Below are 24,257 nucleotides of genomic sequence, written 5' to 3' on the forward strand. Positions count from 1 at the left end.
GGGGATCAAGGCCCAGGGCTTTGGTGAGCCCTGTGGGACCCCAGAAAGTCATCTGAAGGCTCAGGACCCCCATCCTGGTTGATAAAATGCAGATGCTCTTTAAGATCCCTTTCCATTTTAAAATCTAATGTTTCTGTAGCCCAGTCAAGGACCTGATATTAGGTTGTGCCTCTTTTCTGGGGGATGCAGTGGGCAGAGTGTTGCACGGCAGTCAGGAACCTCAGAGTTGGCTTTCTGCTCAGGTGATGACGGCCTGGGTGACCCAGACAAGATGCTTCAACTCTCTTAGTCTCACTCTCCCTATCTGTGAAGTGGAATAGCTGCCAGCACCTGCCTCCCTGGGTGATAGGAGCCTCTGAGATGGCAAGGGAGCTGCTGGGCTCAGTCCCCTCTAACAGCTCTTCCTGCCATGAAGGGGAAAACCAAAGGGAACTCAGGAGGGTGGGGAGCAGCCAGGCCCCCCAGGGCTAAGGCAACCCCCTTCTGCCCTCTTCCAGTCTCCCTCCCCCCGGTATACTGAGGTCATTCTTTGCTTTCTGCCCTAGGTTGTTTCAGACTGGTAGACTTTCTAGAAGGGATCCAGAAGAACTTTGATGAAGCAGCCAAGGTGCTGAAGTTCACTTGTGAAGACTACCACCACAGCGACAGCTGCTACAAGCTGGGAGCCTACTATGTGACCGGGAAAGGTATGGCAGGGGTCATCCTATTTCCCCCCCCCCCCCCCCCCCCCCATCATCCAAGCTGTCTCTCCCCTCTCCAGCTCATCCTTCACTCAGCTAACAAAGGGACTTGGTTAAAGCTCAGAATTGATCATATCTCCATAGCCCAGTGCCAGTAGCTCTATCCAGTAACTCCATATTTGACTCTCTGTTTGACATTCGAAGCCTTTCATGACCTGGTCCCCTCCTGCTCCCCATTTTGTCTCCTTGACTGCCTCCCCATGTACTCTGCCTGCCCCCTGCTGAGGGTGCTTTCTTTGCTTGTTCCCTGGGTTTGGGGGCTCTCCTTTCTTCACCTCCACCTGCTGACTCCCCTACTTTCTTCAGGTCCCAGCTTGAGTCTCACCTCTCGGTGGCTCTAGATTCCTGTGCTTTCCCTCTGCTCCCTGTTTATCCTGGAGATGAGTTGTTTGTCCAGGTTTATTATCTCCCCCATTGATGTGGGCTGAGGACAGGGGTTGCCTTTTGCCTCTTTTTGTGTTCCCAGTGCTTAGTTTGCCTGGTACGCAGTGAGTGCTTGGTCAGTGTTGATCGATTGTGTTCTTGCTGTGTATTTGTGTCTACTCAGCATCATTAGAAATCATTTACACTTACATTCATAAATATTTATGGCTTGGTAATCTATTAATGACACAGCTCATTCAGCCACCAGTTTTTAGGCTGTTTGATTACTTCCTTAGTCCTGGCTCTGACTCTAACAGTCTGTGTGACTGCCCTCCCTCCCCCCCACCCACTGGGGCCTCCACTATTTTGCTCTGATTTCAGATGATGGCCTCCGAGTTCCCTTTCACTTCCTAGATTAAGTGTTACTCTGATTTCTGCTCTCAGATTGGTTTTTGATCATTACATAATTGGGTGCCTTTTGAAACCTAGTCCTACTATTTTGAACTTTATGATTTATATTAGTGTGTTAAGCCCCTGTTATTGGCACCAGGACTTGTCTTGCTCCCTTTTTATTAGTTGGTAGAATGCTTTCCTTTGAGGAAAACCTGGAGGACAGACATCTCAGGAGACTATTAATTAGATTAGGAAATAATCAATAAATTGATCTCTTGGTAACCAAAGACACAATCATGGAGATCTCTGAATGATTAAATACCTTTGGAGAAGAAGGTACCCTTGACAGATGAAATTAATGAACAATTAAGGCCTTTGTCATCTCCTGCTGAGAATATTCTTGTTGATGAGCCTCAGCTGCCTCTATCTCTCGGGTTAGAGGAATCCATCTCCACCCAATCTCTTCAAGAAACTATTTTATGGATTCTCTTTTTTTAACCCCTCTTTCATTCCCAGTGATCTATCCTCTCCCCCCAAAGAACCCTCCCTCATAACAAAGTTAAGCAAAACAAACCAGTACATTGGTCGTGTCGGAAAATGTCTGTTCCCTCATGCCTGCCTCTAGTCCACTGTCTCTGCTGGGTGGCTGATAGCTTGTTTCAAATCAATCAGCCTCCTGAAGTTACCATAGACCAAAGAGTTGACCAGAATTCTGGGCTTGCATTGCATGTTCGCCTTGATCTTGTTGGCTCTTGCTTCCCATTTCACTCTTGTATCAGTTCATACATAATTTCCCATAATTCTCTGAGTTCTCAGCCCTTCTTACTTTCCTCTCTAGCATCCTTTCCCCACTTCCCCAGCTTCAGTCAGACTTGATTACATATGATATAATTAATTTTCCAATCCTCATTTTGAGTTGTTATAATCCAGCCTTTTAGGAGAAAAATACTTCATGGGCTAAAAACTAAACTCATTATGTAATTTTGTTTTCTTCTAGGGTTTTGCCTGCACGGTTTTGTTCCAAGTATTAAATTCTGACATGGATTTCTTTTTTCCTTTTTTTGCCTATAGGAGGATTAGCCCCAAACTTGAAAAATGCTTATAATTGTTTTTTAAAGGCTTGTGAGAAACCTGGGAAGAAGTCAATAAATGCTTGTCACAATGTCGGACTACTGGACCAAGATGGGCGCCTCAATGACAACAAGCCTGACCTGATCCGAGCCCGAGACTACTACACAAGGGCTTGCGATGGCAACTATGCCCCCAGCTGCTTCAATCTCAGTACCATGTACCTCCAGGGATCCCCTAACATCCCTAAGGACATGAGCCTGGCTTTGAAATTCTCTCTGAAAGCCTGCGATCTGGGTCACGTCTGGGCCTGTGCCAATGCCAGCCGAATGTATAAACTGGGAGATGGGGTGGCAAAGGATGAAACCAAAGCCGAGTCCCTGAAGAACAAGGCCAAGCAGTTGCACAAAGAGCAGCAGAAAAGCGTCCAGCCCTTGGCATTTGGGGTGTGAGGTGATGAGCCTGTGTCCTCCCTCCCCTTGGAGATGGATTCCTTTACTTTGATACATTTTTGGTGATGAAATGTGGGGGCAGAAACGGTGTATTGGCCACTGGTATCACATGCTTTGTGTTGCCTGTGAAATAATGATTTTCTTTAAAATGTCCACATCAGTATGTACACCTGGGGGACTGGGCTCTAATGAGCTCCCTCAAAATAGAGGGACTGGAGAGCCCAGAGAGATGGGTATTGGGGAATTATGGAGGCATCTCGCATCACAGAGTGTGTGTTGGGGCAGGCGTGTGCATATGATGGGATGTGTGTGTCTGTCCCCAAGTTCCTGGATTTATATGGTTCATATGGTTCCATTTATATAGTTTCTTTTGGGAGAAATTTTGTTTGTGGGAACTTGGACACTCCTGAGGTGCTCATTATGACCTAAGAATGAGCCTTCTTTGTGCCCATCCATTTTCTGATGTCTGTCAGTTATTGCAGTTGTATCTGGTTTCACCTTTGAGAATTTGTGGGAAATGGTCTTGATATTCAGAAGTAATAATGCAGTCTAAAGAGTTACCTATCATTGTTACACAGGTTTGGGAATAAGGACAAAAATGTCCTGGCCATATGTTTCTCTGGAGAGGTCACACTGGCTGACAATAAGTGAGACTGACGTTCCAAATTGTCCGTTTGCCTTAAATGTCCACACCCTGCGTAATTGGGAGTGTAGAGAAATCCATGAAATGTTCAAAAGCAAATGATTGTAATGTTTGAACTGAGCCTTTCAAATTGTCCTGTGAATAAATTAATTTAATTTATTATTGATTTATTGTTTATTTAACTAGATTGTAATTGGCGGTTAAGGGAGATACAAATTTTTTTTCTGTTTTTCCAGTTAGCCCTTGCCTTAGCACTAGGGGGCAGTTGAGCACAATGGTATTAAGATTCTCCCTGTTCCATCTACCTCACAATTGCCATACATGGAGTAGAGCTTTCTCTGATTGTCTAAAAGTTCATATGGCAAATTGGACCACTTGCATACTTTTATACTGTATAATGAATTATTTTAAATTGTTTATATTCAAATTTATAATCAACCAGTTAGTAGGTTCTGTCCCAGAAGCAGAGAGGAACTTAAAATCATTGCTTTCAAAGCAGTTGTTAAAAACTGTTGTTAAAATATGTTAAAAACTTTTGTATTATGAAAGTTAATTCAAAAGACAAATTAATAAAAGTCTTGTCCTTTTTTAAAATCAGAGTTTTTTTAAATTCACTTTTGTTTTGAACTCATTGTTTTCTAAATCTTTGAGGGCTTTCTCTGTCCATTTATACTGGGAAAGGAGTTAACACTGAATCAGACTTTCTTTTCTCTATTGAGTAGCTCCTATGCCAGTTTCTTCTAAAACTATCAAATTCTCATGTCCAGCTCTTTCAATTTATGACTAGGCCAATAAAACAAGTTTTAAAATTCATAAATCACAAAATAATAAAGTTAATAATTAAAACCATAATGAAATAGAAATTTTCTTGGATAAGTCCATTTTATATCTCACTAGCTTTAATTTGGTGTAGGTGGTCAGGGGATAGTGTGGACGAAAAAACCTTTGCTTTTTTGTGGTGAGCAAGGGGTAGCTGGAAGAAAGATTTTTGTCCCTATCCTGTCTTGGTATTGTAAATTTATTTGATGCTATCTAGTATTTTATTTAGCAAGGAAAAAAAGGTGATATTTTATAATTATTTTAAATTCATTTGTATTCAGTTTTATAATCAACTAAATTCCATGTAATCCAAGAGGGCAGATCTAAGAGTAATGGATGGGAGTTTTAGCAGGATTGAGATTTCATGTTCTGTACAGGAAATTGCCTAATGTTTCGGGGTCTTGCCTGCTCAGAAGGGAGTAAACTCTCTTGCTGGGTGCGTTCAAGTAGAAACTGAGGAGCCACCATGAGTCTGCAGAGAAGATTCTTGCCTTGGGAGGGAGACGGGAGCAAAGGACCATGGAGATCCTTTTTCAGATTCTGAGATCCAAACAATTTCCATTCCTTACAAATAGAATATTTCTTGATCCTTCCTAGCTTAAAAACTTTTTTTCTCTCTGCTTTTGCTCTTTTCCAACGCCTTGGAATATATTCTTTGTTCAGTGTGCTTGGTCACCATGTCCCTGCTACCCCTCTAAGGTAAGCCCGGAATTGGCCAGGTGAACCAGGATGGCCTGAATTTGGTGAGTCTCCTTGCTTCCATTGGAGGGTGCCACAGTGCACAGATTATTTTCATTTCTTGTTTAGTACCTGTTATGTTCAGATGAACAGGTGTCCCCAGATGTTCCTCTTTGGAGAGCCCTGTGACTCTTGCACCAAGACTAAGATTAAGCATTTTTAAAGTTCCTGTCATGTGCAGGTTCTGTGCTAGGCACTGGAATTACAAAGGCAAAAAAATAGAAAGATTCCTGTCCTGAAGGAGCTTAACCTAAAGAGGGAGAGACTCAGAATTAATACAGGGTAATCTGGGGGCGGGGACTGGAAAGCTTTAGCAGCTGGAAGAAATAGGGGAAAGCAACAAAGGCAGCATTGGGGCATAGAAGGCAAGGAGGGGGTGCACTCGAGTTATAGGGACAGACAGTGCAGACTGGAGATGAAGGGCTGTGTGGAAGGCAGCATTGACCAGTTTGGCAAGGTGGTGTGTGAGAAGGGGAGAAATGTGAAACGCTGGAATGGTAGGTTGGGGCCGGGTTATAAAGGGATTTAAAAGCCAAATGGGAGTATCTTCTCTATTCTAAAGCAATAAAGAACCACTGGAACTTTGGTGATGTGGTCAGACTTGCTGTTTTGGGAGGATGGATTCCAGAGGAAAGATTGGAGGAGAACTGGTCTAACAAGAAGACCAGTTAGGAGGCTATTCCAGGTGAGAGCTGATGAGGATGGGAACTGGCTTTGAGTGGAGAGAAAGTCACAAGGAGAAATTGTGGTAGTAGAAATGACAAGGTTTGGAAGCTGTGAGGGAGAGGAGTTGTATCCAGGGGCAAACTCCAGTAACTGAAAGGAGGAAGTATGAAAGATGGGCGAGTTTGGAGAGAAAGAATCCAAACACGAAAAACTCAGTGGAAGAGTAGGAGCTAACTTTGGTGTTAGGAAATCATGGCTTTGAGTCCCACCTCTGACTCATTGGACAAGTCATCAAGTCCATCCCCTCATTTTACATATGAGGAAACCAAGACACAGAGATGTTAAATGTCATGACAAGTTAGTGTCTGAGGCAAGATTTGAACTTGGATTTCCCTGACAAGTCTTACTCTCACTAGGACTAGCTGTTATATAGCAATTCAGAAAGAATATTGCCTAAAAGTGGGCCTTAGGGCTATCAGAGGGCCTGAATAATTTACCCAGGGCAATCCAGCCCAGGCTCTTTCTCCTTTACAGCTCTCATTATGGTGAAGTAGCTCTATGGACTGTCCGTCCAACTGCATGTTATAGTCTGAACAATAGGCATTTTTCTTCTGCTCGGTTTTTCTTGTGTGGATAGTTAGACTAGATAATTTTGAATAATTATGTTTTCTGTTCAGCAGGCTTTTTATTGTCCTGTGACTTGGTGCAATCAATGCAGTATAATTCACAATCAGAAGAATCTTTGGTGTTGGTAAATGGCTTTGGCCAACACAGTTCCCTGTGTGACCAGAGGCAAATTATCTAACTTCTCAGTGTCTAGGGAATGCTCCAAAACTAAAGTTACAGATGAATTGCTGATCTATATGTCTGCAGGGAATTTTCACAATGGAAGTTCTACTAACTGATACATTCACAGGTCTGGACCAAGAAAAATATTGTACTCTTGTCACATCTCGTACCTCTCAACTCTCATTGGTATTTGTTGTACGATATATAATTGTAAGGTTACTGTGTAAGTCTATGAATCTTTTTGTCCCTCTTTTTCAGTATTCCTTAACCATGGATTCCAAAAAAAAATAATAATAACTAGCATTTGATATTCTTTCTCTGTCATCCCCATGTTGACTTTTTCACTGAAGATGATTAATAACATACTGATTTAATTTGGAGTGTTTTATTAAGTTCTTCATGGACTCTATTTCTCTTTTTTATTCCCTGCAATGGCTGTTAGCCCATAAGCTTTGGGATTATTTTTATTATGACTTTTGTGCAAAAACTTATCATAAGTATTGCCATTTGAAATGACCAAAGGTCTTGCAAAATGATGTTTTTTGTTGCCTCTGAACTCATGATAAAACCATCTCCACCAGCCAACTCCTTTCCTTGTTTCTCCAAGGAGAGCCCATGAACCATTTAGCACTTAGCACAATACATGGTACATAGTAAGGGTTTAATAAATGCTTGCTGATTGACTCGGTTGATTTAAGAGGAAGAGATTAGCCATCTGATCTTGGATCGCCTGCCCTAGGCCTGAGCTGCTCTGATGGGTGAGAGACCATTATAGCTAGCTATAATAGTTAAGACTCAATGTACCCAATCATGCTTACCCCTCCCCAACCCCATTTTCCTGCAATGTGTAAATTCTCCCCTCCTCTTCCCAACCTCTTGCCCTCCAAAAGTTGATTGGTTGATCTTCATCCTCGAGGAGGACCAAAATAATATCACTCTATTAGAGCCAAGTTATAGCGTGTCCAACTATGGATGATCAGACCAATACAAGCTCGGACAGTGCTTATGGAAATCTGGAGGGAATTCTCTAACTTTGTGCATCTCATGTTTCTTATGGGCTGATTCAATTCTGCTTTGCTCATAGAAGATGGTACCTTCTGAAGGGGGCAATTCATGCTGGATGGTCCTGTGCCATGTCAGGCAATTCTAAAGCTCTTAAGAGACAGCTTGAGAGCATTGCCCTGTGTGAGTTTTTCATAAAGTAGTCTTTTTGGCAAGCATACAAGACATTCGAAGTAGTTTTAAAATAATTCTGTCATGGCCTCTGGAAAGAGTTTAATGTCAATAATAGCCCATCCAGTGACTACATTCACTATGTCAGGACTTCTCAGAACAAAGCTCTCTTTCCTGGCTACCACTCCCAGAGATGGCATCTCTTTAGTATTTGTTTCCCTGTCTTTAGCATTGCTAAGTTAGTGTTCACTGGTCGTGTAAAAACTATGTGGCTCCTTGCCCACTCTACTACCATTGATGGAACTCTGTCCCCATGGTTGTAAATCAAAAGGTGGGGATCAGGGTCTGAGAGCCCCCATGGCCTAGGGCCATTTTGTATTTTTCATTGGCCATGGCACTCTGTGACCAAAGAATTCGCCTCCAAAGGGCTGGGGATGAGCCTCCCTGGTCCTTAGAAAGCCAAATCAGTATGTTACTGGAACTATACTCAAAGTTTTTGTAGCAAAGTAGAACCTACCGGATCTTGAACATTGCTGTCTTAGACTTCAAGGATCCAGGCTTGGTGGCGGACTTTGTGTAGGTTATGTGGGAGAGGGATGCAGTTTGGACCTATGATTTCATTGCTCTAGGGATTTCCCAGGTGAGGAAATTCCTTCTTTGTAGGCAGGTTAGCAGGAACTCTGTAACTCAGAGAATTTCCTAGAGCTCTAGGGTTAAAAATGATTTATCCAGGTTCATGGGCAGTAGAGAAAAGATCTGATCATGGCTTCCTGGCTCTGTGGGCAGCTCTTCCTATCCACTTGCTCCTCATGTTGCCCGGAGGTTGTATTTGGTCATAATTATGATAATTCACATTTTTATAGTACCTTAAAGTTTACAAAAACACTTTGATATGATAATCCTGTGAAGCAAGCAGTGCAAGAGTTGTCCCTTTTTTTTGCAGATAAAGTAACTGAGGCTAGAGGAGGTGTCTGGTGTGGTTTCCTGTGCTGCCTCTCAGTAGACAAAGATTCCATGTTTAAAGGACCCACAGGCTATGTTAATGATTATCGATTATTCTTAGCATCCTCTGTTCTTTTTCTTTCATTTCTGAAACTGGAAGTTTATTGTGTTGATGCCTTTTGTCTTTACATCACAATCATTTCTGGAAACTCTCCATCTCCCTAACCTTGTAATGAAGGGAAACAATGACTTCTGTTCCTTTTAAAACAATTTTCTCTGGGATATCTTGTTTTTGCCCATCACATTCCTTTTCAGTTAAACTCCCCCACTTCCAATTACTTATCCTCCCCCATAGCAGAGAAACAGCAGTCAAGGAAAATCAGCCGATATAGCAAGAGAAAAATAATGCCTGTGCCTGTTTCACTTATCTATTGTCATCTGACTCCTGGAGTCAATATTGATCATTGCAATTATTTTGAACATAGCTGCCTTTCTGTGGTGATTTAATTTACAGCATGTTAGACATTGTAGTGACCATGAGCAAGTTACATAAGTCTCCCTGGGCTTCACTACTAAAATATCTCTCCTCATTTATAAAATGGGGAGTTATATTATATATATATCATCTGGGCTTAGAAAGCACTTTGTAGTCATCAAATTCAAGAAAGCTCAGCTAACTTTATAGTAACTGACAAGTGGAGAAACAAAATGTTTTCCATGTCCTGCTACATGGTTGTTATCCTTTAACCCCGGTCCATTTGGTTTATTTAGGACCAAAATGACATCACTATGGTAGGGTAAGGTGCGATGTGAAAAATTGGCCAATCAGACCAGTATCAGCTTGGAAGGTTCTACCAGAAAGAGTCCAAGTGAATGTTTGGTGTCGAGAGGTCTCAAATATGCACATCTCACGTTTCTTTTGAGCTAATTCAGTTTGGTTTTGCTCATAGGGCACAGTACCTTCTTTGATGTGGCCATACCATGCTGGGCTGTCCTGTGCCAGCATCTCCCGGGTCTCACAATAGATTTCAAAGTTCTTTATTGTGACCCTGAGAGTGTTTCAGCTTTTGAGATTAGACTCCACTTTTTGAGATAAGAATTCAGTATTTGCCAAAAGCTGCTGGGAGGATTGGAAACTAGTATGACAGAAACTAGGCACTAACCCCCACCTAATACCATATACCAAGATAAGGTCGAAATGGGTTCATGATTTAGACATAAAAAGTTGAAGGGGATGTGCGAAAACTGGGACACTGATACATTGTTGGTGGAATTGTGAATGAATCTAGCCATTCTGGAGAGCATTTTGGAATTATGCTCAAAAATATGCATATCCTTTGACCCAGCAGTGTTTCTATTGGGCCTATATCCCAAAAAAATCTTAAAGGAGGGAAAGAGACCCACATGTGCAAAAAATGTTTGTGGCAGCCCTCTTTGTAGTGGCAAGAAACTGAAAACTGAGTGGAAGCCCATCAGTTGGAGAATGGCTGAATAAGTTATGGTATATGAATGTTATGAAATATTGTTGTTCTATAAGAAATGATGAGCAGGATGATTTTAGAGAGACCTGGAGAGACTTACATGAACTGATGTTGAGTGATTTGAGCAGAACCAGGAGATCAGTGTACACAGCAACAACAATATTATACAACAATTCTGATGGATGTGACTCTTTCCAACAATGAGATGCTTCAGGCCAATTCCAATGATCTTGTGATGAAGAGAGCCATCTACACCCAGAGAGACAGGACTGTGGAAATTGAGTGTGGATCACAATATAGCATTTTCACTCCTTTTGTTGTTGTTTGCTTGCATTTCATTTTCTTTCTCACTTTCTCCTTTTTGATCTGATTTTTCTTGTGCAGCAAGATAATTGCATAAATATGTATGCACACATTGGATTTAACATATATTTTAACATGTATAACATATATTGGATTACTTGCCATCTAGGGGAGGGGTGAGGGGAAGGAGGAAAAAATTTGGAGCACAAGGTTTTGCAAGGGTCAATGTTAAAAAATTATCTATGCATATGTTTTGAAAATAAAAAGCTTTGACAAAAAAAGGACTTTAGTGTGTGGTACCTTATCTTGCCAGGTTATCTTTAGAATCTTCCTAAGAAAATTCAAAAGGAAGTGATTCAGTTCCTGGCACGATCCTAGGCAGTCCAAGTTTCACAGGCATACAGGTCAGGGCAATGGTTCTATAGAATTTCAGTTTGGTAGTCAGTCTAATACCCCTTTTTTTCCTACACTTTCAGAGCCTCCTAAATACCGAGCTGGCTTTGGCAATGTGGGCTTCATCATCACCATTTATGTGTACATCCCTGGAAAATATACTGCCAAGGTAAGTGGATGTATTCACAGCATTCATAATTTTTCTACTTGCTCCAATTAATGGTTCTACATAGGGTATGGATGGTGTGGTCTTGGCTGGTGGAGAACTTATGTTTTCTTGGTGTTTTCTGTCAGGCCGAAATTAGTACAAATGGAGGAGAATCCCTCGACTTTAGAGGCTGCATTGAGTACAGTCATCTGCAGACAAAAAGTTGTACATCAGCTCTCCTTCCACTTTAGTCTTGGCTTGTAGCCTTTTCAAGTTAATTTACCACCAATTCATTCTACTTAAGTGTCTAATTATATTGCTGAAAACATCCTGCTAAAAACCATAGAAGCAGGTATTGTCCCTTATGCTGTTGTGAACTGTCCCATATTTGTGAACTTCTCTGGGCAACCAATTTTTTTCATGATCTTCCACAGGCCCTCATGAATAACAGTATGAAAAGCTTTGGTCAGACTGAAAAACATTGTGTATAGACTTATGTTATGCTTCTGCTATTTCTCTTGGAGTCATTGAACAGCAAAGAACAAATTGATTGTTTCTCAGCTCTTTGTGAAACCACACTGGCTCTCTGGTCGAAAACTGTCCTCCAGGTGAAGGATCAGCCTATTAAAGATGACTCTGGCAAGAATTTGTAGCTGACAAAGACTCTGCTGTGATTGTCACAAGACAACCTATTGATGTTTCCTTTATAGAGATGGACATGAGGCATCCTTGATCTCTTGGGGGATAACTGCCTCTTGTTTTGTAATAGCATTTTTCAATCAGTTTTTGTATGAGCAGTGGACTCCCTACATTATAAATTTCTACAGGGATAAAATCATCACGAGGTGCTTTGCCACACAAGAGGGACCTAATGACATCTAAAATCTCTTTTTTAATTGGAAGTTTAGCTAGAAAGAGTTCAGTCTGAGGTAGATGGTCAGTGCCTTTAGCACTGGTTGATAATGATCCATTGAGAACAGTATGGAAGTGCTCAGTCCATTTCTCAAGGATTATGTCCTTATCACTAATCAATGAAGCTCCATCAGCACTGAGTAGTTGAGTTTTGGCCCATAGTTTTCAGGGCATCGTAGAAGTGCTTTGGATTGTTGCTATCATTGTAAAACTGGATTTCATATGCCTTCTTATTGAGTCAAGAATCCTGCATCTCTTTAAGGTCCTCTTGCACTTTTATTGGAACTAAATGCTGCCTTTCTAGAGGTGGATGAATTGTCGTGCTGGTATACTCTATGTAGTTCTTGTTTTTCATTTAGCAGCTTCTGAATTTCCCCATCATTTTCATCAAATCATTCTTGATGTTTGTGAGTATTCTGGCCCAAGTGAGAAAATGCAGTGCTGTCCCCCAGACCTCTGAAAGCTGCCCATTCCTTTTCTGCTCCACTGCTGCCAACTGTGTGTTGACTTAACTTTCCCTCCATTTATCAATGAACTGTTCAAGCTTAGAGAAGTGCTCTAATCTGTTGACATTAAGGCTTCTGTAGTCATCTTGTCTGAGGGCCACAACTTTTGTTGAAGATGAATGTTTAGCTTGGGGAGGATAAGTCTGTGATCAGTCCAGCACTCTGCACCACACATCGCCTTTGTCACTCTCACTTCCTGTCTGTCTCTTCTCCTTACAATGATGTCGTCTATTAAATGCCAACATTGGATGCAGAGTTATGGCTACAATTCCTAATGTATCTGCACCATGCTGCCAGGAGACTTTGAGTATGAAAAAAAAAAGTAAAATAACATGGGTGATGTCTCCAGAGTCACATATAAATTGGATTTAAGTAAGAGTTACATGAAATTGGCAGCTTTACTGTTTCTTCCAGGGTCATCAGAGTCCAGCGGCAAGACAAAAGTCAAGATGACTCTAATGGCTGTGGATGCAGTGAATGAGCACGGTTTCTGAGTGCTCCATAGCATCTGCTTCTGCTGTTGGGACAAATTGTTCACGTCTCCCTATTCAGCTAGGAAAGTCTCCCGTGCTTGGGGTGGACACCCCCTAACTCAGTGAGTTTGAGACTCCTTGTGTAGTCCATCTGCCAAGAAAATTTACCGGATTGTGGCCACTGTGCATGCTACAGCTTCCTGGAGTCACAGGTGAGAATTGGGTGGTAGGTAGCCAACAAAGATGGATGAGCAGCCCGCATACCAGAAATCCTACTCTTCCCTGAATACCAGCACACCTTGTCCTTTCATATATGTCCATGCTGTCTGCCTCAACAGAAGGCAAAATCCTGGAGGGCAGGGGCTGTTTCACATTTGTCTCTGTATCCCCAGCACTCAGCATATAATGTCAGAGATACAATGGGTATTCAAAAGAAAGCTTATCAATTAACTGAGGACTTTGATATTCCTGGAACTTCATTTAAAATAGTCTGATACTTTTGTTCTTACCTTTAAACTCTGAAAATGAGATTGTGGTCCCCTGCTCCAAAACACTTTATCTACTGCCTATTGAATAAAGTCTAGACTCCTAAAGTAGATACTATTCTCCTCATTTTACAAATGGGAAACCATTTTATTGATGAGGTAGTTGGATAGTTCAGTGGATAGAGTACTGGAAGTCAGGAAGAGCTGATTCAAATCAGTTTCCTCGACTGTAAAATGGGGATCACAATTGTCTCTCCCTCCTACAGTTGTTGTGAGGACAAAATGAGATATATTTGTAAAGTGCTTGGTAAACCTTAAGGCTTTGTTTAAATACCAGCTATAATTAAGTGAGTTGCCCATGGTCAGTGCAGTGCCTTAGACAAGGTTCTCTGCGATTTGGTTACAACCCACCCTTTCAGACTTATTGCACAGCATTCTTGTTCATGTATTCTATATTACAGGCAATCTGGTCTCTTTGGGTGCCCTCTCTACGCCTTTAACCATGATGTTCATTATATATATATATATATATATAGAATGTTCACTGATTCCTTCCATGTTATACCTTTCTGCCTCCACCCCCCAAAGTTGAAACTTTGGTCATCTTCCAAGGCCCAGCACAAATGCTATCTTCTGCATGAAATCCTCCCCTGATTCTTTTGATTGAATGTGCTCTTCCCCTCCTCAAAGACTTTATAGCGTCTTCAAAATTCTTGTGATCAACTGTATTAAATGGCAGTTATGGGTATATTGCTTATTCCTGACAATGATTGTCTGTTCTTTTACTCCACTTCCTTGAAAATGGTGGGAAGAACCTACTGAGAAAAACCAAGTCTCTCTCTCTCTCTTTTTTAATTAAAGCTTTTTATTTTCAAAACATATTCATGGATAATTTTTCAACATTGATCCTTGTAAAACCTTGTGTTCCCATTTCCTATCTTCTCCCCATTCCCTCCCCTAGATGGCAGGTAGTCCAATATATGTTAAACATGTTAAAATATGTTGAATCCAATATAGGCATACATATTTATACAATTATGCTGCAAAAAAAAAAAATCAGATCAAAAAGGAAAAAAATGAGAAAGAAAATAAAATGCAAGGAAACAACAAAAAGAGTGAGAATGTTATGCTGTGGTCTATTCTCAGTTCCCACACTTCTCTCTCTGGGTGTAGATGGCTCTCATTGTTACAAGATCATTGGAACTGGTCTGAATCATCTCATTGTTGAAGAATCCATGTCCATCAGAATTGATCCTCGTATAATCTTGCTGTTGCCGTTGCCATGTACAATGATCTCCTGGTTCTGCTCACTTCCCTCAGCATCAGTTCATGTAAATCTCTCCAGACCTTTCTGAAATCATCCTGCTGCCCATTTCTTACAGAACAATAATATTCCATAATATTCATATCCCATCACTTCTTCAGCCATTCTTCAACTGATGGGCAGCCTCTAGAACCAAGTCTTTCATAGTTGGTCACTGCATATTCTTGCTGTTATTGTGTACAATGTATTCCTCTGCTGCTTGTTTTGCTCAGCATCTAACTGACTGATCTTGATGGGACCAAAACTTTATAGGAACTGAGCTAAGTTTTACGTCTGCTCCTTCAGAGATTGAGATGTTATGGAAAAGATTATATGCTAGTGGACAGAGCACCAGCCTTGGAGTCAAGAGACATGGAATTCATATCTGGTCTCAGACACTTACCGGTTATGTGACCCTGAGCATGTCACTTCACTCCAACGGTCTCAAAAAACAAAACAAAAGGGTATATCCCCGAGGTATTGGGGGAAATGTTTTTATATTTGTTTTTTCTGTATCTTTGAAGCAAATATTGCTTTTAATTAGTATTAAGTGATTAAGTGGACCCAGGGTTGCTGGTCGCTGGTCCAGGACAAATGGGGCAACACAAGCCAATGGTGTTAAATTGGGCCATTCTGGCCCTTGGGAAGAGGTGCTAAAACCCACACATTACAGTAGAATGGGTGGTAATGGGGAGAGTGGGCTGAGAGGAGAGAGACCCTGGGGCTGGTCAAAGCATTCCCTTAATGTTTTTTCCCATCTGCTGAGCCAGGAATAGCATCCCAGCAAAGGTGCTTGTTGATTTTGGACAAATGGCTGTTCATGAAACCGGCCTTTTGGCAGCCAGCAGTGGCAATTGGGCTGGGTCCCTGCAGGGCTCTTGGGTTGCCCTAGGCTCAAGGCAGAGAGCCAGAAGTGAACTTGATGCTGCCCACCGGGGAGGGGTCTGGGTAAGCAGTCTGGGGGAATAGTTCCCCCAGAAACTGGAGACCTTGCTGAGCTCGATTGGGTCCCGTTATAGCATCTGACTGCTCTGCCTCTTGAATGTCTTAGATCAGTTTCCAGCAGGGGCTGCGGGGCCCCAAGAGCAGGCCTGGGATTTGACTTTGAGGATGCCCTTGGAAGGGTGATGTTGGTCATGGAGAGCCCCTTCTATTGGTGCTTTATTAATACTCTTTCACCTTAGGTACACGATCGCCTGACAGAAATTTCTACCTCAATATTACAGGTAAAGAAGCTGCGACTCCAAGGTCTTAGTGATTTGCCCATGGTTCCTGTCGGAGGTGGGATTTGAAAAGAGCCGGTGTGATGTGCCAGGCTTTGTGTCAGGGAGACATGAATTCAAATCCTATCTTAGACACTTATTAGCTGGGTCATCCTCATTGAGCCTCAGTTTCCTTTTCTGTACAATTAGGGAGTTGGACATGGCGGCCCCTAATGTCCCTTCTACCTGAGAAGGAAATGGCAAATTGCTCCCATGTCTTTGCCAAGTTAATGCTTTGGATAGTACTGGTGTGCTATGATCCACAACAGAACGATGACAACAGTGTCCTTTCTAATTCTTAATATATGATCCTATGATCCTAAAATCTTATATCTCTTTCTGGACTTGAAGCTTAATGCTCTTTACACTATTCTTCCTTACCTGGTTAACTTTGGACAAGACACTTCCACTAACTGGACTTCAGTTTCCTTTTTTTGTAAAACAAGTGGCTGCACTAGAAGGCCTCTGGGGTCCCTCCCACCTCCAGACCTTTTGTCTTCAGTGACACTAAATTCTAAAAAGCTGGGAACAGGGAGGAGGCGGGAGAGGAGGAAGGGGATTTATAGGCCCAGAGGTGCCCAAGGAGATCCACAATCCCAGATTGTGCCAACTTCTAAAATTGAATTTATAAAATGTTAAAACTTCAAATCATCCTGCTTGACCCATATGTTTTACAATCAAGGAAACTAAAGAGGAAGGGAAGAAACATTTATATAGGTCTGACTATTTGCTGGGCACTATGCTAAGCACTTTATAAATATTATTTCTTTTGGTCCTTCCAACAACAGTGCTAAATCAGTTTTGTTATTATCCCCATTTTATAGCTAATAAAATAGAGTTTAAATGACTTGTCCAGGAAGACATGGCTGGCAATTATATAAGGCTGTATTTGAACTCAGGTCATCTCGACTATAGGTCTGGTTCTCTTTCCACTGAACCACTTAGCTGCTTAAAGGTTTTTGGTTTTTTTGGGGGGTAGGGGGAAGTGAGTTGCCCCAAATCCCAGTGAGTTAGTGACCAAATTGCGATTAGAAAATCCCTAGCCTGTCATCTCCGGTGTGTTGTAGCTCTCCCTTAGGATCACATCAGGACATGGTGTTCTCTCACACTTCCTAATAATAGCCCTTCTTTGGATCAGATAGAGAGATGGAGAGAGATCTGTCAGATTGCTTGTATTCCTGGAGAGCCATCACATGCATAGATTTCCTTGATGACTGTGCTAAATTGGTCCAGCAAATGCAGCCTTCCAGGCTCTCCTCCAATAAGGTATTCTCCTCATCTCTCCGGTACATCATCCTGCCTGAGTTGAGTTGTATTGGGGAAATTGTGCAGGGTTTTTGAAGGATCCTAAGCTGATCTTCAAAAACAAAAACTCATTTTTTACAACATGAATATTCTTCTAGTGATGTTCCATGATGGTTGTGACTCATCGGAGACCAATATCACCATAGAATCAAAATGGTGGGCTGCTCAAAGGAAATGGAGAGATGTGATGCACATGAAATAGTAACATGTTACCAGGGATGACTTGCTTGCCAGGAGCGCTTCCCCCATGAGCAGGTGACCAGAAAGGAGGCAGGCTAGACATTTAGAGAGTGGGAGCTTATAGATGGGCAGCCTGAGTGAAAGCCTCTACGGAGTTGGGTGGATCTTTTGTGGAAGGTTTAGGAAAAGATATCGACAAGGTAAGAATAAATAATCACCAAGCATTGATTAAATGCCTAGAATGCCAGGTATTGGGCCCGATACTGCTGGGGATCCAGAGAAAAAAAATCAAAAACAATCCCTGCTCTTAAGAAGTCTACATTCTAACAGCTGAGGGGAGAATGAGAGAGAAAGAGAAAGGGAGAGACACACAAAAAAATAGACAGAGACACAGAGAGACAAAGGCAGAGACAGAGAGATACACACCCAGAGAGACAGAAAAAGAGGAAAGGGTTTAATCTCAACTCTAATGTAAGATGGATTTCAGGCAGCCAGCATCAGCCCTTAATCAGGGAGATTGACATCACACAGGTGGGATCCAATGTTATCCATTGCTATGCCAGTCCCCAGGAAGGTGTGGAAACAAGTGACTCAAAATCCCAGTATCTCCGTGTTGGATGAGAGCACAGAGTTTGTTCGTTATAGTCTCCACTTACATCAGAATGATCTGGATTTATAACTTCTCTGACAAGTAGTCATCCAACCTCCCCTTACTTCTGTGATTGGGGGAACAGTGGAGAAATGAGGGGAACACATTGACAATCCCTTAGTCCTACTGGTTCTGTTTCTTCATCTCTAAGAGGAGGCGATAATATCTATATTTCCAAGTTCACAGAGTCAGGATAAGGAAAGCATTCTGTACTCCTTAGATCCTCAGATAAATGGAAGTTGTTATTATCTTCCAAGGTAGTTCCTATTTCTCTCCCAGAACCACACTAAGTTTGGGGAAGCCTTTTTTTTTTTTTTTTTTTTTTTTTGACATTCTCATCCTCAACCTTTCCCCATTGTTTTGTCTCAAGGGAACCGAGCAGAGGAAATAAGATTAACTTCCCAATGTTTGACATATAGGGAAGAAAGGCCATGGCTGCTGGAGCTGGATCTAGAATAGTTAAGTGCTGGAGGTGACAGTGAGGGGAGAACACAGGCGTTTGCACAGTAACTTAATGAACTTCTTTCTATTTTTGTTCTTCAGCTCATCAGCCAAGGCCATCAGGTTGCCAGAATGAGGGAGTGATAGTTTGGAAAGGGCTGACAGGACATTCTGGAATGAAGGCCAGGGAGCTAAGGCAGGGTGGGAAGATGCTCCTGTGCCCAAACCTGATCACAGTGTGGTGGAGAGAGCAAGGATGTCAGAAAAGGCTAAGTAGAGGAGAATCCTAGGAATATTAGAGCTCAGAGAGACCTTAGAACACAGGATTTCTGAGATCAGAGGGACCTTAGAAGATATATCTTTTCTTTTGTCCTTTAGTGTCACAGTTCCGACTAATCCAAGTAATGGTCTTATTTCATCTATCTTTGATTTTCCTTTTGCTCCCAATGCAATGACAGCCTTGGAAAAACCCCAAACCTAAAGTTTCTTATCTGTGACATTTCATGTTTTTTTTTAAGTAAATTTTTATTACTGTCTTCTGTTTCTTACATCATCATGGTTAATCCAGTATCTTCCTCCCACCCCTATCTCGCTGACAACCATTCCATATAACAAGTAATACTTTTTTAAAAGAGAAAAAACTCAGCATAACTGATTAATACATTGAAAATATCTGAATATGTGCCACATAGAATACTTCTGGACCTCCCACCTCCATAAATTTAGCTCTGTAATTATGTTAAAATTTTGGTTTGCTACAGTTCTTTCCATTTACATTGTTATAGACACCATGTATATTGTTTTCTTGGGTTTGCTTACTTCACTCTGTATCAGTTTATTGTAGATCTTTCCATGTTTCTTATAACACATGATTTCTTATAACAGTAATATTCCATTGCATTCATGAACCATAGTTTGTCTACCTATTTCCCAATTAATGGGCATCTATTTTGTTTCCAGTTCCTTTCTAACTTTCCACATTATAAGGTCTTTTTCTGATTCTATGATTGTTTAAAATGTCTTTGTTACAATTAATTGATTAGAAACTGATATTTTGCTTTTAACCCATAGCCAAAACAGGAAGAGACCTTCAATATTTAAAAGGGATACTTTTACACCATATTTTAAATATTTTTGGGAAGGAGATGGTGTTATTATGTAAAGGAATTGTTGCTGAAAACTTAACAGATAATCCCAGAAAAAGGGCAGTGAAATATTAAAATAACTCAAATATTATGCTATCAGATGATCTTTTATGAAATACAAATTAGTTCCTTGAGTGGATCAGAAAAGAAATAATAGTTATAGATTGAAGAATGACAAGCCATACTTCCAAGAGACTTAAAATTATGTTCCCTGAGTCTAAGAAAGAGAATCAGAGAGGCATCTAGCTCCTGCTAGGAAGCAAAACAGGGCGATAGAGAAAGAAATATGGAAGCCATGCTGGTTGGTGGAGAACCTGTGTATTCTTGGTGCTAATTGTCAGGCTAAAATTAGCACAAGTGGGAAGAATTGATCCATACTCTGTTGCATCTCACCTTGGAACCAACATTGGGTGCACAATCATCTGCAGACAAAGATACATACACTAACTCTCCCTCCACATTAGTCTTGACTTGAAGTCATTTCAAATTAAATAATTTATCATCAGTGTGGTAGCTGACCTTGATGCTGTTTTAATCCTTGTTGAAGGTGTAGGACAATATGCTAAAAAGCATGGGAACAAGCATATAATTGTGCTTCACTCCACTAATGATGGGAAAAGTACAAGAGCATTGTCCATTAACCAGAACCATTAACCAGCAAACGTGCACCATGAAATTGATGTACAATACTGGTGAACTTCTTTGGGCAACCAAATATCCATGATCTTCGCAGTCCCTCACAGATTATAGTATCAAAGATTTTTGTCAGATTGATGAATATTATATACAGACCTCTGTTGTGTTCTTAGCATTTCTCCTGGAGTTGTTGGGCACTAAACACCAAATTGACAATTATTTAGTTTTTCTGAAATCACACTGGCTCTTGAGTAGATGGTCTTCCTCTAGGTAAAGGATCAACCTATAAAGGAGGATTCTGGCAAGAATCTTGCTAGCATTGAGTAAGAGAGAGACTCCCCCCTGTGACTGTCACAATAAAATTTATTCCATTTTACATTTATAGAGCTAGACAATGGAGATGTCCTTGATCTCCTGGGGTAAATAACCTCCTCTTGCCTTGTAACCTGGAAGATTTCAGTCAGCTTTTGTTTGAGTGGTGGGCTCCCTGCCTTGTATATATTTGCTGGAATGGAATCAGCATCAGATACTTTACCACCTGAGAGGTACCTAATGGCATTCAAAACCTCTTCTTCAATTGGAAATTTGACTTGAGAGGAATTGACTTCAATGGTTCATGATGGTCTGTTAAGAACACTATAGAAGTGTTCAGCCCATCTCTCTAAGATCATGTCCTTATCACTAATCAGCACTAAGTAGATGAAATACACCAAACGCCTTATGCCTGTAAATAACCTTCAGGGCATCATAAAGGTGCTTTGGATTGTTACTGACAGTGTAAAACAGAATTTCCTTGATCTTCTTACTTATCCTGCATCTCTTTAAACTTCATTTGAACTTTACTTTTGATAGTGTTCAATATTGCCTTAATATATATAAAAGCTTTTTATTTTTCAAAATATATGCAAAGATAGTTTTCTTGTTTAATTAATTAATTAATGTTTAATATATATTGCTTTATGAATCACTTTAGGAGAGAAAAATCAGAACAAAAGGGAAAAACCATGGAAGAGAAAAAAAAACAGGAAAAAGAAGTGAACATAGCTTGTATTGATTTACATTCAATCTCCATAGTTCTTTTTTTCTGAATGCAGATGGCATGTTCTGTCCAAAGGTATTGGGATTGCTTTGGATCACTGAACTACTGAGAAGAATCAAATCTTTCACAGTTGCTCATCGCACAATCTTGCTGTAATTGTGTACAATGTATTCCTGGTTCTGCTTGTTTCTCTCAGCACGAGTTTGTGTAAATCTTTCCAGGCCTTTATAAGAGCAGCTTGTTCATCATTTTTTATAGAACAATAATATTCCATTCCCTTCATGTACCACAGCTTGTTTAGCCATTCCCCAATTGCTGGGCATCTACTCCTTTTCCACGTCTTTGCTACCACAAAAACAGCTGCTACAAACATTTTTGCACATGTGGGGTCTTTTCCCTCCTTCATGATTTCCTTGGGATACAGACCCAGTAGAGATACTGCTGGATCAAAGGGTATGTATGCACAGTTTGATAGCCCTTTGGGCATAGTTCCAGATTCCTCTTCAGAATGGTTGGATCATTTTATAAGTCCACTAACAATGCATTAGAGGCAAAGATAGTGTTCAACATTTACCCTTGCAAAGTTTTGTGTTCCAAATTTTTCTCCCTCCTCCTCCCTTCCCCCCTTTCCTAGACAGCAAGTAATCCAATATAAGTTAAACAAGTGCAATTCTTCTAAACATATTTTCACATTTATCACGCTGCACAAGAAAAATCAGATCAAAAAGAGAAAAATGAGAAAAAACAAGCAAGCAAGAAGACAACAACAATAAAAGTGAAAAAACTATGCTGTGATTCACATTCAGTCCCCACAGCCTCTCTCTGGATGCAGATGGCTCTCTCTATCACAAGACCATTGGAACTGGGCCTGAATCACCTCATTGTTGAAAAGAGCTAAGCCCAACACATAGATCATCACATAATCTCGTTGTTGCTGAAACACTGCCTTTTTAGATGAATTATCCTGCTGGCAGATTCTGTAGAGTTCTCATTTTTTCATTTAGTAACTTCTGGATTTCCCCATCTTCATCAAACCAACCGTAATGTTTATGAGTGTTCTAGCCCAGGTGAGTAAATGTAGTATTGTAAATCTCTGGAAGTTGCCCACTCCTTTTCTCCTCACTGTTGCCAGCTGTTGCCTCTGCTTTCCCTCCCAGTGAATTGCAAACTTTGCTGTGATAGTGCATCCTCTGAGTCTTATTGCATTTAAGTAAACTGAAGATTGTTCGTGCTGAGATCATGCGATGCACAAGTCTTCAGTAATAAGTAACCATTTCTGTTGCTGTTTCCGGCTCCATTCCTCCCGAGGACTCCCTTCTATTACTAATAATCTGTGTCTACTCTGGTGGTAAAGTCACCCAGAATTAGGTGGACACACCTTGATGATGAGTGTCTCCAGTTCATTAAATTTTTGTTTAACTTTATCAGGGTTTGTCATGATGATAGTGATGAGGCACTTTCCTGCAAGAGGCAATTGCATTATTATGAATTTGTTCATTCCCTCCTTTTGGGAGGCAGACAAGCTTGTTGACTAGATTAGATTTGATTGCCAAGTCTAGTCCAGTTTCATGGTGCTCCCTTTCACTCTAAGCACTCCAGAAAACCGCATATCCAATCCCAGCTTTGGTAAGCTGGCCTCCATTTTCTAGCCTTGTTTCACATCCTTTTTGGATGGGATACCTGCTGAGTTGTTTTGCAACAAAAGCTGTTCGTCTTTCAGATCTATTGAATTTTTTTGTTGTCCATAAACATAAACACATTTCATGTACCAATCATCTTCATGCAACTTTTTGTACATGTTGCAGGGTGCGATCTTGGCCTGCTGTAGCGAGCAGAGTAGGGATGGTTGAAGCAGATAATTTTTTAGAGCAATTTTTTTCTAGCCCCTTTCTGATGCCAGGAGGTTAGCAGTGCAGTCCTTAAAACAGATTGTTTAGATTTTGGAGCTATGTCCAAAGGGCTATAAAGCTGCATGCCCTTTGATCCAGAAAACCACAACTAGGTCTGCATTTCAAAGAAATTATAAAAAAGGGAAAAGGACTCATGTACAAAAACATTTATAGCAGTTCTTTTTGTGGCGGCAAGGAAGTAGAAATTGAGGGGATGCCCATCAATTGGGGGATGGCTGAATAAATTATAGTATATGAATGTAATGGAATCCTATTGTTTTATAAGAAATAATGAGCAGGTGGATTTCAGAAAAACATGGAAAAACTTACATGAACTGATACTGAGTGAAGTGAGCAGAACCAGGAGAACATTGTACATAGTGATAGCAGCATTATGCAGTGATCAACTATGAATGACTTAGCTCTTCTCAGTAATACAATGATCCAAGACAATTCCAAAAGACTCATGATAGAAAATGCTGTCTGTATCCAGAGAAAGAAGTATTGAGTTTGAGTGCAAATCAAAGTGTACAATTTTTACATTTTAAAATTTGTTTTTTTTTCTTATGGTTTTTCCCTTTTGTTCTGATTCTTCTTTCTTAACAAGACTAATATAGAAATATGTTTAAAAAGATTGTACATGTGTAGCTTTAAAAAAAGGCCGCTCAACCCATGAGGTTGCCAAATCCTACCACTGCTTCAGTCCAATGAGAAGATGACCCTGTGGCCTGGGCCACCTCTGTATAGGATTGTGACTGCAGCTCCAAGTGTATCTGCACGTGCTGCTTCATCTTTTGATCATCACCATAAGACTTTGAGGTGAGTAAAATAGTAAGGTAATAACACAGTAACATAGCAAACAATAAATAGTAAAATAGTTGAGTAATAAAAATGATAAAATTGTAAATTATTGAATAGTAA

The 24,257-nt window shown here is 40.8% G+C and overlaps 1 protein-coding gene across 5 annotated transcripts in view; it reads left to right on the forward strand.

Moving 5' to 3' along the window:
* LOC100915694 (cytochrome c oxidase assembly factor 7) overlaps positions 1-24,257 on the forward strand; it is a 34,710-nt gene that overhangs the window by 3,203 nt on the left and 7,250 nt on the right. For 2 of the 5 annotated variants that reach the window (XR_004234277.1, XR_004234276.1), the window contains exons 2-5: positions 546-686; positions 2,568-3,017; positions 11,047-11,132; positions 12,944-13,214. Coding sequence is in view for 1 of the 5 variants with exons in the window: in XM_031969107.1 (XP_031824967.1) it covers positions 546-686; positions 2,568-3,016 (590 nt within the window). In the remaining 4 variants the exon portion in view is untranslated. Of the gene's footprint in view, positions 1-545; positions 687-2,567; positions 3,819-11,046; positions 11,133-12,943; positions 13,215-23,926; positions 24,156-24,257 lie in introns of those variants that run through there. The other 3 variants (XR_004234278.1, XM_031969107.1, XR_004234279.1) reach the window with 3 other exon arrangements.

Source organism: Sarcophilus harrisii, chromosome 4 (genome assembly GCF_902635505.1).
Source record: "Sarcophilus harrisii chromosome 4, mSarHar1.11, whole genome shotgun sequence".
In the NCBI taxonomy this organism is placed as follows: Eukaryota; Metazoa; Chordata; class Mammalia; order Dasyuromorphia; family Dasyuridae; genus Sarcophilus; species Sarcophilus harrisii.